At 46.5% G+C, this 14,189-nt stretch overlaps 1 protein-coding gene across 2 annotated transcripts in view; it reads right to left on the reverse strand.

Annotated features, from left to right (window-relative positions):
* IFT122 (intraflagellar transport 122) overlaps nt 1-14,189 on the reverse strand; it is a 69,046-nt gene that overhangs the window by 18,394 nt on the left and 36,463 nt on the right. Inside the window, exons 15-17 of one of the 2 annotated variants that reach the window (XM_036073602.2) lie at nt 11,958-12,098; nt 8,459-8,512; nt 3,951-4,112 (exon numbers count right to left, since the gene is read on the reverse strand). In XM_036073602.2, the coding sequence (XP_035929495.1) occupies nt 3,951-4,112; nt 8,459-8,512; nt 11,958-12,098 (357 nt within the window). The remainder of the gene's footprint in view (nt 1-3,950; nt 4,113-8,458; nt 8,513-11,957; nt 12,099-14,189) is intronic. The other variant, XM_078074823.1, reaches the window with a different exon arrangement.

The following is a 14,189-nucleotide window of genomic DNA, read 5'->3' on the forward strand; positions in this document are numbered from 1 at the left end:
GTCAGGGAGGAATGCTCATAGGCTGCCCCACAGGTGCTCCTTGGGAGTATGGGACAGTGTCAAGGACTATGGCCCTGAACGTTTCCTGCCCTTCCCACTAACAGACATTTGTTCTTCAGCTAAACAATACTTTCCGGACTCTTTGGAGTACTTACACAAACTCTGCAGTGTCGAGGTTTTATGATCAGGTTACTTTGTCTCTCTCTCTCTCATATAGAGACGGATATATGTGTGACTATTCCCATATAGTGACTCTACAACCTGGTTGCCTAATTCCAAATATCCAGACCTACAATCTTTATTCAGTTAAAAGGGATGATACCACAAGCCTCAGATTGAGGCTAAGCATGTGGTCCCATAAACCTAAGTGACAAAATGATGTACAGAGTTTTAGGGGAGCCCCACTGTGCCCTCTCCTCAACTACCACACCACACTAGGAGTACTGTTCACATCTGTTTTCTGATTCTGTTCATATTCTGTTGCCTGAACTGAGAGCATCATCCTACTGGCTTCTTCCCCGGTTATGTGCCGAGAGCAGGTAAGGAGCACAAGTGTTCTTGGTTAGTTACTTTTCGACTGGATGATATCAAATCCTGTTCTGTTATCAGGTCTGTAGAGGTAGGGGCAGCAGGAGGCCATGGGGGGGTTAGATGGAGGGAAGAGGCCTAGGGAGAACCTGGGAAGGAAGAGATAACAGGGGGCCTCTGAAAGCCCATGGCTGGCTTCCCTGGGTTAGCCCTGGAATGCGTGAGAAACAGCCTCAGAAAATCATCTCTTTTCAGGATATAGTTACCCCAAATATAGACATGGGAGTTTGCCATAGTTGAGGCAGCTTTGGTGCTGACATTTTTAAAGGTGGGGTTTTTCAAAAAGGAAAATTAAGAGTGCTTAGAGCCCAGATCTGCATCACTAGCAAGAAGTGGTTTGTCTTAGGAATAATGTACCCTGCAGAGAGTGCACTGTGTCAACCTCACAAAGTATAAAAAAAGCATTCCTTTCCCCATGATTAGCACTCATTTGTCAGGAAAGTACAGTCAATGTATGCTAAAAACCCACTTGAACAATTAGCTCTCTTTTTTTCCATTTGCTTTCAGGGTAATTGTGTAGCCCCTAAAATAATATATTAGATTGGCCTAAGACAACCAACTGTTGTAAGGGGAGGAAAGGGCATCATTTACCCTGATGCTGGGATCCAATAAAAGACAGGCCCATCTTGCTGGCCTCTGGTCTCTGGAACTCACACAGGGGAAGAAGCTTGGAAAGCATTCACTGACAATCTGAAGATGCCTAGTTTGGGCCGTTACAAACACAGCCTTTATTCTTGGTAACCAGTATAACGCATACTGTTTATGCGAGTGCAAAGCTGGAAACTCTGCTAATCTGGTTGGTTAAATGAGGCTAGCAGCTGGAGAAAACAGACATCATAAGAGAACAGAAATGTCCTTCAAAGTGAGTGCTCGGTGGACTCGGGGTGACTATAGTGAGAAGGGTCAGAGGCCAAGAGCAAGCCATAAATTTGGGTCATCAACAAGGAGACCAGCCAGACACACAGCTCACAGGCTTGAAGGAGCCACCTCCAGCCCAACAGCCCAGCTCAGGGAGCTCTGACCTAATTGAAGCTGAGTCTAAATGATTCCTTCGAGGCTCAGCAAACTGGGTTTTCAAAGGTTCTTTGGTTCCATGAAGCTAATTTACATGTTATCTGGGGCCATGGCAAAGACTGTGTCCTGGAGTGGACAGAAAGAGGCTGTGCTGAGTGATGAATGAGACTAAACAGTGTTCTCATGCTTGGTGATTTTGATAAGGACATACTACATAAGAGTTAAGAGCAGTATAATTCCCTTTATCACCATATAAACATGTCACTTATCCGGAAAGCATACAATTTATTTGTACGTGGGAATGTAATTTAAAAATTTTCCGAAAACCAGATTGAATCTTGGGAAGCAATTTTCAAGTAAACAAAAACATGCCATGTTAATAAGCACTGTATTCCCCTCCCTGCCCCCCATCATAATGTGTATGTACACATTTCCTCAAAGTCAGACTAATCGGGGGGACTGAAACAGAACCAACCTACTTGGAATTGCGATCAAAAACTAAAACCAAAACAACCCCCAGAATATTTACCTTCATAGAGAGGCAGACCAGATGGAGTGTGTAAGTGGGCTGCATTTCTGGATGGGAGACTGTGGGTACACGAAGCTCACCCGAGGTGTGAGGAGGGGCCTCAGTGTAGGGAGAGGAGTGGGGCTGGCTGGGGAGAGGCCTTAAGAATAGCCACTCTGTGGTCACACTTAGCTCCTTTCATTTTCCCAGCCTTTCTCTAGTTTGGCCTTTGCAAAGGGCTTCCTCATACATTATTTTGTGCAATTCTCAGAACTGAGCTGAGCTGTAGCTATGTTACCCTCTGAGAAGACAATGGAGGCTCAACAAAGTGAAGAGACCAGGAAGGACCCACAGGAAGGACCAGGACTCACACCGGCTCTCCAAATGCCAAGTGAGCACTGCAGCTGCCTACTAGGAGGTTTCAGAGGTTCCGGGAAAGGCTGCTGGTTCTGAAGAACAACCACATCCTGCTATTCCTAATGCCTAAATTCTACTCCTAGGGATTTAATCCTTTAGTTAAGGTTTTGTCCTCAGTTTAAATGTTGTTATCCCCAGAAAAAGACACACTGATTTAGCTGTTCTCAGTATGAATGCAGTGTTAAATACTGTGTGTGTGTGTGTGTGTGTGTGTGTGTGTGTATGTGTGTGTGGTGTGGGAATATAAGGAGAGGGTAAAAAAGTGGAAGAGGACAAAGTGGGGGAACCTCAAGCACTTGGATCTGGGGGATGGGGTGAAGGAACCATCAATGTAAAGAGACAGGCTAGGACCAAGGTGCTCATTCAGATATTAATGACTAGAAATCCCTGGGCCACATCACAGTCACTGAGATGCAACCTTCAGCCCCAGGATCTCACAGGTGGGACAGAAGAGCACAGCCATCTTTGGGAACAAAAAAGGAGAAAAAAAAATGGGGAAGATTTTCCATCTTGAACTTGTGAGCTAGGTAATTACCATTAATAGCCACTAACTGGTTGTGGCTGATGACTCACTTAATAACATTCTGAAGCCTATCCTGACAGTACCGGGAAAGGCAGGTTAACAAAGGCATTTCTGTGGAAGGAAGAGCCTGGTTGCTCAATGCACCCAAGGCTCTTTGTACCTTGCATTAGGCTGAACTACAAAAGGCTTGATGGCCTAGGCTCCCCAGTGGGACTTGTTCTCACATAAACCATCAGGAGCCTGCTCTCGGAAGACCCCTGTCATGTACCCAGACCTGCTGGGGACTAACCTTAATAGAGGACCTGCAAATGCAAGGGAAATCTCTACCATCACAAATACAGATGCACCCCTGGGGTGACAGGAAGCACACTGTGCTAGTACTGGAGGGCAGGGACTCAGTCATGGTGTCTCCAAAGCCCAGTGAAAAGCCTAGTACCAATCAGAGAGCAGACACTTAGGAAACCTTGGCTGAAGTGAACCACATTGTCCTGTATAACAATGGTCGAACCAGCTCGTGCCTGAGGACACTGATTCCCAGTGGCTTCTACAAAGGTTTGAGAGAATTTGTGGGAGAAAGACCTGAAGCCCTGAACCCTGAACACTTAATGAAGGGACCATGCTGGTTCAGGCTCACTCTCCATCCAGCTCTGTCACTGACAAAGGTCTGAACTGTCATTCTCTTGTCCCTTTGATGTCAGCCTAAAAGGTGAGTTTTACGCCAGCTTGAACCAGCGGCCATCGATGGTTCCTTTGTTTGCCAGTTTGCCCAAACCCTTACTGATAAGGCAGTGGCTATTTTCCATCTGTATCACTTCTTGGGATAAACATCTTGGGCAGCACAGTGTCAGAACACTGGTGGGTTCCACGTTGCAGCTTGGGCCCAGGTTGTGGCTGGATTACCTTGGCATACTCAAACATGCGGAGGTCGGTGTACATGTCGAGTGCGAGGTTCTCGTGCCCACTCCTCTTGTACAGTTTGGCGGCTTCGTGGAACTTCCCCTGGTAGGAAAACACATCTGCCAGAAACAGGTCATTGTTGGTCTCTCCCCGCTTCTTCCTCTCCTGGAAAAATTAGAAGCACAGGAAATAGCCTCTGCAGCCATGGCAGGAAGCAGCCTTTACAAAGGTTAGATGTTGCTATTTCAAGTTAAGCCCCTGGGCCTTTCTACTGGAACCTCCACTTGGCTCCTGGGCTGTTGTGTCTCTCACCTAGGTTTCTGGTGGGAATGCTTGACAACAAAAGCAGATTTTTTTTCTCAGATGAGTGAAGATCAAAAGTAATGCAAACTTTTGTTTGTTTAATGGAAATTCCTCAGGGCTGCTTTCTTGTATATTCTTCCAAGGAAACAACTGTATAGTTAGGATGGTGTGTGTTTTTTTTAAAGATTTATTTATTTATTTTAGAGAGCAAGAGCGTGCATGCATGCAAGTGGGGAGGGGCAGAGGGAGAGAGAGAATTTCAAGCAGACTCCCCGCTGAGCGTAGAGCCAGACATAGGGCTCGATCTCATTACCCATGACATCATGACCTGAGCCGAAATCAGAAGTCGGGCACCATGGGTGCCTGGGTGGCTCAGTCGTTAAGCGTCTGCCTTCAGCTCAGGTCATGGTCCCAGGGTCCTGGGATCGAGCCCCGCATCGGGCTCCCTGCTCTGCGGGAGGCCTGCTTCTCCCTCTCTCTCTCCCCCTGCTTCTGTTCCCTCTCTTGCTGTCTCTTTCTCTGTCAAAAAATAAATAAAATCTTAAAAGAAAAAAAAAAGAAGTCAGGCACTTAATGAACTGAGCCACCCAGGCTCCCCTAGGATGGTGTGCATTATCCACTTGTTGGTGGCCCCCAAGCTCCCAAGATCTTCCAAGTCCCCAGGCCTGGTTTGGCCGAGCTGTGACCCATGATGATGCAGACAAGCAAAAGTTTAGGGTCTCTTCCCAAGAAGGAGACTAACAAAACAGGATGAGTCTTCATATGTCTTTGTCTCTAAAGAGGTGAGTCACATGTTAAGCATCCACTAGGTGCTGGCTATGTACTTCCCACAAGGACCCAAGGGTGAGTGGTACCACCCAAGTGTCACACTGAGGGAAGCTGAGATTCAGAAGAGGAGCAGGTCAGGGTCATACAGAGCTGGCATTTGGACTCAGTCTGTCTGACTCCAGATGCTCTTTGTACCACATAATACCACCTTCGGAAACAAGTGACAACAACATACCTGCATGCACACACACACACACACACACACGAACACGAACACACACACACACACACACACACACACACACGAGCAGCACTGAAGATAAAGAGAAGTAACTGGCATATTCCGTCCTTCCATGTTAGGGAACATGCATTAGTCTACTGCTCAAGTATTTGTAAACACTCAATAGCACCCAATCTCTCATCCCCAGCAGTTTCCTTTTGCTTGTTTTCTAGCAAGTGTATCACAGTGGAGGAAGATGAGACATTGAATCAAACTCCGAGACAAGCTGGTAAAGTTTTAACAGCTGGAGGCAACAGGCTTTCCCACTGACAGAAATTTTTTTTTTTTTTTTTTTTTAAAGATTTTATTTATTTATTTGAGACAGAATGAGAGAGAGAGAGAGAGCACATGAGAGGGGGGAGGGTCAGAGGGAGAAGCAGGCTCCCTGCCGAGCAGGGAGCCCGATGTGGGACTCGATCCAGGGACTCCAGGATCATGACCTGAGCCGAAGGCAGTCGCTTAACCAACTGAGCCACCCAGGCGCCCCTGACAGAAATAATTTTTAAAAACCAAAAGAAAAAAAAAAAAAACCCAAAAAACAATAACAAAAAAGCCCCCTACACATAGTTTAGGCTAATCAGTCAAATAAACTAACTCCTAATTGTAGGGAGTGAATCAAAATCTTGCAGTGAGATTAAAAAAATAGGTTTCACTAGGCATGGAATTTAGGCATAGGCCACAGAGTATCACCATGATCAGTAGAAGTGATTTACATATATTCAATATGTATGTAGCCATATGGGCAGATTCTCTTCCTCCTGTTATCAGTATAGTTATATTTCCCCTATCTCAAAGGAGCCTAGCAAGGAACCTTGGTTCTCTGGAATAACGCCAAATGCCCAGAAGCAAGCTACGAAGGCCTCAGAGCAGCCAAAATGGATCATTACTTGAAAGCAATTTGCTCTTTTTCGAAAGGCAATTATTACAAGTTTAACCAACTGCCCAGCTCATGGCACACTAGAAGAGGCAGTAAGACAGGAACTCAGTTAAGACATGATAAATGGTGAGAGGTGGTCTCACAGAGGTCAGTTACTCTTGCATAGAGAACATGTTCCATGGCTTCAGGTTAGGCCCCTAGATCCAGACTAGTGGATTCCCAGATGCCTGCCCCTGAGAATAAGCAGTACTGGGCATTACTAGTAGATGGCTCTTCACACATGCATGTAAGTAAGCATCGGAAGATACAGATGCTCACTCTGACAGTACTGGGGGAGGGAGTAGGTGGGGAGGGTGTGCATCAGAAACAACTTCTTAGATGACAATATGGCCTTGAATAAAGATAGCTTGAGCTTGGGAATTAGAACTGGCTTTGAGTTCCAACCAAGCTTTTGCCTATGGACCCTTGGGGACGTGACACAGTCTTTCTGAGCCTTAATTTCATTATTTATCAAATAGAAAGAACAGTATTTGCGCTTCATTAAGTCAATGTGAGGATTTAAAATACAGCTGACCCTTGAGCAACATGAGTGTTAGGGGCACTGACCCCCCCAGAGTTGAAAATCAAGGCATAACTTTGGACTCCCCCAAATTTAACTACTAATAGCCTACTGTTGACTAGAAGCCTTACTGATAACATAAACAGTTGATTAATACAGATTTTATGTGTTGGATGTATTATATACCGTAAAGTAAGCTAGAGAAAAGAAGATATATTTTCTAAAGATTTTATTTTTAAGTAATCTCTACACCCAATGTGGGGCTCGAACTGACAGCCCCAAGATCAAGAGTCACATGCTCTACTGACTGAGCCAGCCAGGCACCCGAAGAAAATATTATTAAGAAAATCCTAGGGGCGCCTGGGTGGCTCAGTTGGTTGAGCGACTGCCTTCGGCTCAGGTCATGATCCTGGAGTCCCGGGATCGAGTCCCACATCGGGCTCCCTGCTCGGCAGGGAGTCTGCTTCTCCCTCTGACCCTCCCCCCTCTCATGTGTTCTCTCTCATTCTCTCTCTCAAATAAATAAATAAAATCTTTAAAAAAAAAAAAAAAAAAAAGAAAATCCTATAGGATGCCTGGGTGGCTCAGTCGGTTAAGCGTCTGCCTTTGGCTCAGGTCATGATCGCAGGGTCCCGGGATCAAGTCCCATATCGGGCTCCCTGCTCTGCAGGGGGGGCCTGCTTCTTCTTCTCCCTCTGCCTACCACTCTCCCTGCTTGTGTGGGCGTGTGCTCTCTCTCTCTGTCAAATAAATAAATAAAATATTTAAAAAGAAAAAAAAGAAAATCATATAGAAGAGAAAATACATTTACAGTACTGCTGTATTTATCGAAAACAATCCACAGATAGGTGGACCTGTGCAGTTCAACCCCATGTTGTTCCAGGGTCAGCTGTAGTATACACACTGATCATGCATGGGACATAGAGCGTGCACTCAACAAGTGGCAATTATTATTCAGCTGAGCAGTCTGTGAGCTCCCACAGGCCTCCCTTCCACTCAGCTCTTTGCCCACAGGGCTCAGCACCAGGCTTGGCCCATGACAGGTGTTTATTATTCTGAACTGAATTGCAGGGACAAGACATTTGCTGATTTCCTCCCTGCTTCCATATGGGAATTCAAATGTATCTCACATTTCCTTAGCTTCACAATAAATCTGTTCAGGAGAAAAAATATGTACGCCTTTTCATAGACAGTCACAGGAATTAAGAGTATTGTCTACAGTTACCCAGCAAATGGTGCCCACAGAACCAGCCCACCTCAGTCCACATGCTCCCTCCCCAGGTCCCATTCCTGTGGGTGGGGAGCAGATTGTGTGCATTTGGGAAATGCTTCCTACACTGGCACATTGTTGGAGCCTTAGAGGATGGTAACTACCTAACAACCACTGTAGGAGTGAAAAACAGTTACTGAGAACCTATTTAATCCTCCTAGCAACCCTGGGAAATCAACCCCTTTCACAGATAGAAACCAAAACTCTGGAGAGATTAGGGACCTACCTGCCTCACCCCACTACCAAGTGAAAGACTGCACTCCTTGCTCCCAGGTGCTGTCTCCCCGCCCCATGGCATTCTGTACCCCCAGAGCAAGGCTGTGGCCCAAATGCCCAGACACCAGTGGGCTCTGTTTATGTGCCCTCAAGGCTCTCATCTGCTAGAAGAGCTCCCTATAAGCCACTGACAGTGAGTCTGTACTTTCTTGAGAAGGAAGAACATTTTGTCTTTTACCTCAATGCTGTTGATGAGCTCTAAATATCGGAGGTCTTGTACTCTGGTGAAGGCCTACAGGGGAAGAAATAAAAGAATGAAATCAGCTGCCTTCTGGGCTTCAAAAGTGGGTGATTGGCTGGGGGTGGGAAGTCAAGCTTTAGAAAGTGAGCCAGTAAGGAGGGAAAAGAAGCAAGCATTGATTAATCGCCATGTGCTCAGGAGGGTTATACCACCCAGTGAGGCACGGCTTTATCCCTGGGATTAGTCCACACAAAGAACAGCAAAGAAGTCCTGGTTGCATCAATCACTTTGGGATTAGGTAAAACAAAACTATGATACTGCAGTCTGGGATGGTGCCCGCTTAGAGGAATCTCTATGCAAAAGAGACGAACAGGGCGGTCTGATACTCTGAGGCAGTGTCATTGGAGTGGGAGTGGGGAAGATGTACTGACTGAGGAGAAACTGCTATACATCTCGGTGACTGGGATGGAAAGCAGGAGACAGCTATGCTTACCAACAGTGCATAAATACAAGGCACCCAGAGCCCACAGTACCAGCACAGAGGAAGAGGAGGAGGGGAAAGCTGAGAAGGAATAAAGATGGTTTCTGGAAGGGAGAGGGAGGTTAGGGAATAAATCACTCCAAGTCCCTGGAAGGCAAACTCTTACGTAAATCCTAAAAGTGTAGCTCTTGCCTTGGACTCACAGTAAAGCCAAAGACTTTAACCCATGGGCTGCTAGAAGTTTCTAGGCAGCCTTTCTCAGGAAGACTGGTGTTAGTTAAGTCTCCTTTGGTGCTTTCTGATTCTGCAAGGGGTTTAGAGGACTATAACCCACCATGTCAGGCTGATCTTCATGTGGCTTTGCTGTCAATGCTTCTACCAGGTGTGCTGCTTTACAATGTCCCATTTGAAATGGGCTGACACACATCTACAGGAAGCAGCAGGTCCAGGAGTCCTTGAATATGAAATGCAGAAGAACCACCCTGACCACTTGCAACCTCTACTTCGCTGCATGACATCCTCCATCCCCAAAAGACTTGGGGAAGCGAGCAAGTCATCTGGCCTCTGGCTGCCTCACAGATGACCACAATGTGACTTCATCTTTTCATCCTGCAGGGCCAGCCATCCTGTCGGGCACTGGGGATCCAGAGGTGAATATGACCTGTCCCCCTCCCCATTCAGGGGCCCATGTGCTCAAAGGGGTGGCAGGTAGATTAAACAGATCATTGAATCTCCATGAGCTAAAAGCTATACAAGTATGAACTAGATACCCTGAAGAACACCAATTCACTCTCTGAGCACAGGCAATGGTAGAGGCAGGATTAAGAAGAGCACCACAGAGTAGGAACCTGGCAAATGGGTATTCCTGAAGAGGAATTCTTTGAAAGGGTAAGGTAGGCATCACATGAGTAAAGGTAGGCCAAGAGTACCTGTGTTCCTTGCTGGAGGTCTTATAAGCTATCTTCTAGACGTGGGCTTCCTTAAAGCAAAAGGAAAGGGGAAAACCTGGAATGTCTGGCAAAGGGGCAGGGAGGAAAGGAGCATTCCGGGTGTCAGTCCTAGCTCTGAGATTTTCCACCTGAGGGGCTCTGAACCTACTTCTTCCCTGCCTCTAGGCTCTCAATGTCTGCTTTATGGAAAGGGGCAAATTAGCGATGCCTCCTCCAAGGTCTTTCTAGTTCTGCTCTGCTAGGATTCTAGGATTTGCCACTTTGAGAAATCTGTTTCTGAGTTCCTTCGACCCTCACACATTCTGCAGAGTCAGGGGTGCCCTGGTCGGAGTGGTCAGAGTCACGAGGCCGGTGAATAACCTCAGCAGAAGGAAGTGTGGGAACTGGGAAGCAGCTGCAGTTCTGCTCACCACAGAGGTCCCGGGTGCTAAGCAGCTCTCCCCTGCCATCTAGTGGGGACACCAGTTTATTGCTGGAACCACCCTCTACCTCCTGTGTGCCTGAGTGACTTGGCAAAGCAGAAAAACAAAGGCTGGGGATTCGGAATTTGGATAAAATGATCAAACTCGAGTCTATGGTAAAAATCTTGTGGCTATAATACAATAATTTCTATTCCCAGGGAGTTCTTGGGGAATACAGGCTGGGAGTTAGTGTTAAACAAATGGAGGGTTATTCCAGTTTTGTTTTGATCCATTCAAACATTTGCTGAGTACCCAACCCCATGTTGGCTGAACTAAGCTGAGATAGGTGTTTATTTCTTGGGTGTGAGGAGATGACAGTCTCTGAGGAAGACTTTAAATTTCATTCCAGGCTGAAAACAAATAAAACACAGTCTAGGAATACTTTGTTATTCTTCATCCCTCCTGGCATATTGTGGGGGAGGGGGCCTGCAGGAGAGGGAAGCTCCCTCCATGAGAATATTTCCTCCCACCTCTGAATTCTTAAAATCCTCTCTATTACCAGTTTTCTGACCCTTAGTTGATATAAAAATATAATTAAATAACAGCAATTTTACTTGTTTTAAAAACAGCTAGCATTTGTATAACACTTGCTAGTTCTGGAAGCCCTTTTACAACGTGGTAGTTAAGCCTAATGACCCTGTGTCAGGAAGGCAGGGCAGTTAGCATTTTCACCATCCCCACGGCAGACATGGGAGGATGGAGTCTATGAGAGAAGCGGCTGGTATGGGGTCATCCAGCCTATATACAGCAGAGATGGTATCTGGCCTTGGTTCCTCTCTCCTTTCATGCCTACAAGTCTTGACCTAGCATAGGGCGGGCATCACATACCCCTGCAATTCCTTCCCTGCATGCTCAGTAATAGGAGCAAATGAATATATGATTAATTGGCTATGGGAAGATAAAGAGGGAAGGGAGAAGTAGGGGAGAGAGAGTTGAAGGCCATTCCTTTCCTCCACCCCAGGTTCTAGATGAAAACCCAACTAAGAGCTGGGCTTTTTCTGATGCGTGGCAAGGGGTCAAATGTTGTCAGCCAGTTTCTGTAGTTTTAATATACTGGCCAGGAAATGACACCAGATTGAAGCCATCAAAGTATGTGGGGAGTGACACTGCTGTCAGAGTCAGAGAGCTCGACTATCTCTTTGACCATACCTAGCAGGGTACAAAGAAAAAGAGCACTGTGTAAAAAATGGCTAATACCAATAAGTGCTCATACCAATAATAAAAGCTACCCTTGATTGCATCCCTATTACGTGCCATGCTTTCAGCTAGGTGCTTTACATAATCATAGCTAATAAGGGTGACAGCTAGAATCTATCAGATGTTTCTCCTGTATCAGGCTTTACAGACATTACCACATTAGACCCTTAGAACTTTGTGAGGATGGGGCTAATCATCACCCCAATTTTATAAATGAGCAAACTTAGAAATGAGTTACCTGCCCAGACTCAGGAGGTAGCTGAGTTGAGATCTGAATCCAGGCCAGTCTATCTCCAGAGCTCACTACAGTATGTGTCTGCCTCTTCATATATCACCTGGAGTCCCTTTTGCCTCCTCGAGGGACCCTCCAAGGGCCAGATTCCAGCTTAGGCTGACTAGATGCTTACCTTCTTTGCTGTTTCAAACTCTAATCCTTCTAAAGCTTCCATAGCCAGCTCACGCCAGTCCGTGTCTGTCACTCCCAAGCAAGCAATCTGGTAGGCTTCTTTGAACATTTTCCTATCCAGGTACTGGTACATTGGAGCAGACTACAGGATTTCATCAAAAGGAAAGAAGATTGTTTTCAGAGCAATGGAAACAATCAGATTCGTACAAAGCCTGACTCCAGATGTGTGCCACTGACTTAATTACAAATGCCCACAGAGCAACACTATAAAGATTAATCAGTACTCTTCTCACCCCACACACTCCACATGCCTTCCAGTTGCCCCCCCCTTTCACAGCCAAAACATAGCATTCAGCAGCACAAACTTCTTGCCTGTCCTTCCCTCTACCACCAGCTTTCCCCACCTCCAGGTCTGCTTTACCACAAGATATCACCCTCGTCTAGAATGCCCTTGCTCCTCCTCACCCTCTGGAAAGTACCTACTTGGCTCTGAAGGCCCAGTTAAAATATCACCTCTTCTGGAAAGTCTTCACTGATCCCTCAAGGAAAGGAGTCTGAGCTTTCTCTGCCCTTTAACCAGATCTCAATTGTGCTGTAATTAAAAGCCTGTCTCCCCCACAAGTCTGGGCATACCCTGAGAGTAGTGGTGGGGTTGTACTTACCTCCCCCAGCAGGCCCTCAGTCTATGTTTGCTGGAGGAAGGAACAACATTACTGTGAGGAGGGGGTCTGGGATGGCCTCCTATTAAGAGGGCTGCGAAACCATCTTACCCAAGAAACCTAAGTGATTTATCAGCTCCAGGTTACTCAGAGAGGCACATCTCTCTGAGTTCCCTGGAGCTGGGAACCTTCCTGCAGTCCCTCCTTCCAGATGGGGCTGCCTCACTGCGACACCTCTGAGTGGTTCCCAATAACTTCTCTTCTTAGGTTTACATACTGCTTTTGGATCTGTCCCAACAGGTCTGTGTTGCAGGTTATCAGTCCCGGATTATAGCCTGAAGACACAGAAGCAGCATAGGGAAGACGTGGGGCTGGAGCCTGGGGTGAGCTGACTCCAGGTCCTGAGCACTTTCCTGGCTCTTGGGTATGGGATATGTGTATGTGCGCATACACGAGAACAAGTCTGAGCTGGGTCTGGCGTCCTGAATAACGAAAGGCTCTACCCTTGTTTTAGGCCAGTGTGCTGAAGGGAACTCAATCTCTCCCGAGCAGTAGAGATCAATCAGCCAGTACTTCATGCTAATGGTTCCCAAATGTGAAGCTAGAAGTGCTGTTTTCTCCATTTGGGGCCTATACCTTTGAACTTTCCTGTCTCATTTTTTAGCTTTCGAGTTGAAGGATTTTTTTCTTCTTTCTTAAGCCATTCTGCCCTCTGACAGCAAGATGTGGGTGCTTCGGAGTGCTCATCTTTTCTCCCGTACCATTCCACCTACCCTTCCTCCCTTTAGTGGGGTAGCAGGGTATGGACAGGGGAGCAGCTGAGCCAGAACCCAGACCTAGCTCAGCCACATCCTAGCTGTGTGGTTTTTTTTAGGTAAACTGTTTAACTTCTCTTTAGATGCCCTGCCCAGCTCACAGGCTACCAGGAACAAACAAGAGACGTGCTCAGTACCTCCACTGTATTTTCTCAGCACCAGCTCCTCGCCATCTCCCCAACTCTCCAGACTTGTTCCTACCCCCATCTTTCCCCCCTGTCTGAAACAATCTCCCTGCTCCTCTCTGCCTCCCCAGACGTTTTGGGGCTCAGATCAAGTGTCACCACCTCCTGGAAGCTTTCTCAAACTCCCCATGCATAATGAGCTTTCCTTTCTAAACTCCTTTAGTGAGCACCCTCTGTTCCAATTTAGTTCTGTTTTGTAGTGTTTGCTGCTTTAAGATGGTTAATAACAATAGGAATTGGGCCAGACAAAACCTGAAAGATAGGTATATTTAACTGAATAGAAAAGAAGTGAGTCCCCAAAGAGTGAAAGGAGTTGCCCAAGATCACAGCTGGTTCAGGCGGCAGAGTCAGAACTCAAAGCCAGTGCTCCTTCCCCGAAACTGCACAACTTCTTGCCACGCTGAATGCCCCGTAAGGCTGGAACAGGGACTTGGACAGACACATCAGAATCGAGGATACGATGAATGGTTAACATTTGGGCTTGCTTGGGAGGCACAATCTGAGAGTGGGAGTTTTAAAAATATCCTAACTGAACAAATGCCCTCTGAGTTCTACTTTATCTCACTGTTGCATT

This window comes from Halichoerus grypus, chromosome 1, assembly GCF_964656455.1.
Source record: "Halichoerus grypus chromosome 1, mHalGry1.hap1.1, whole genome shotgun sequence".
NCBI classification, from domain to species: Eukaryota; Metazoa; Chordata; class Mammalia; order Carnivora; family Phocidae; genus Halichoerus; species Halichoerus grypus.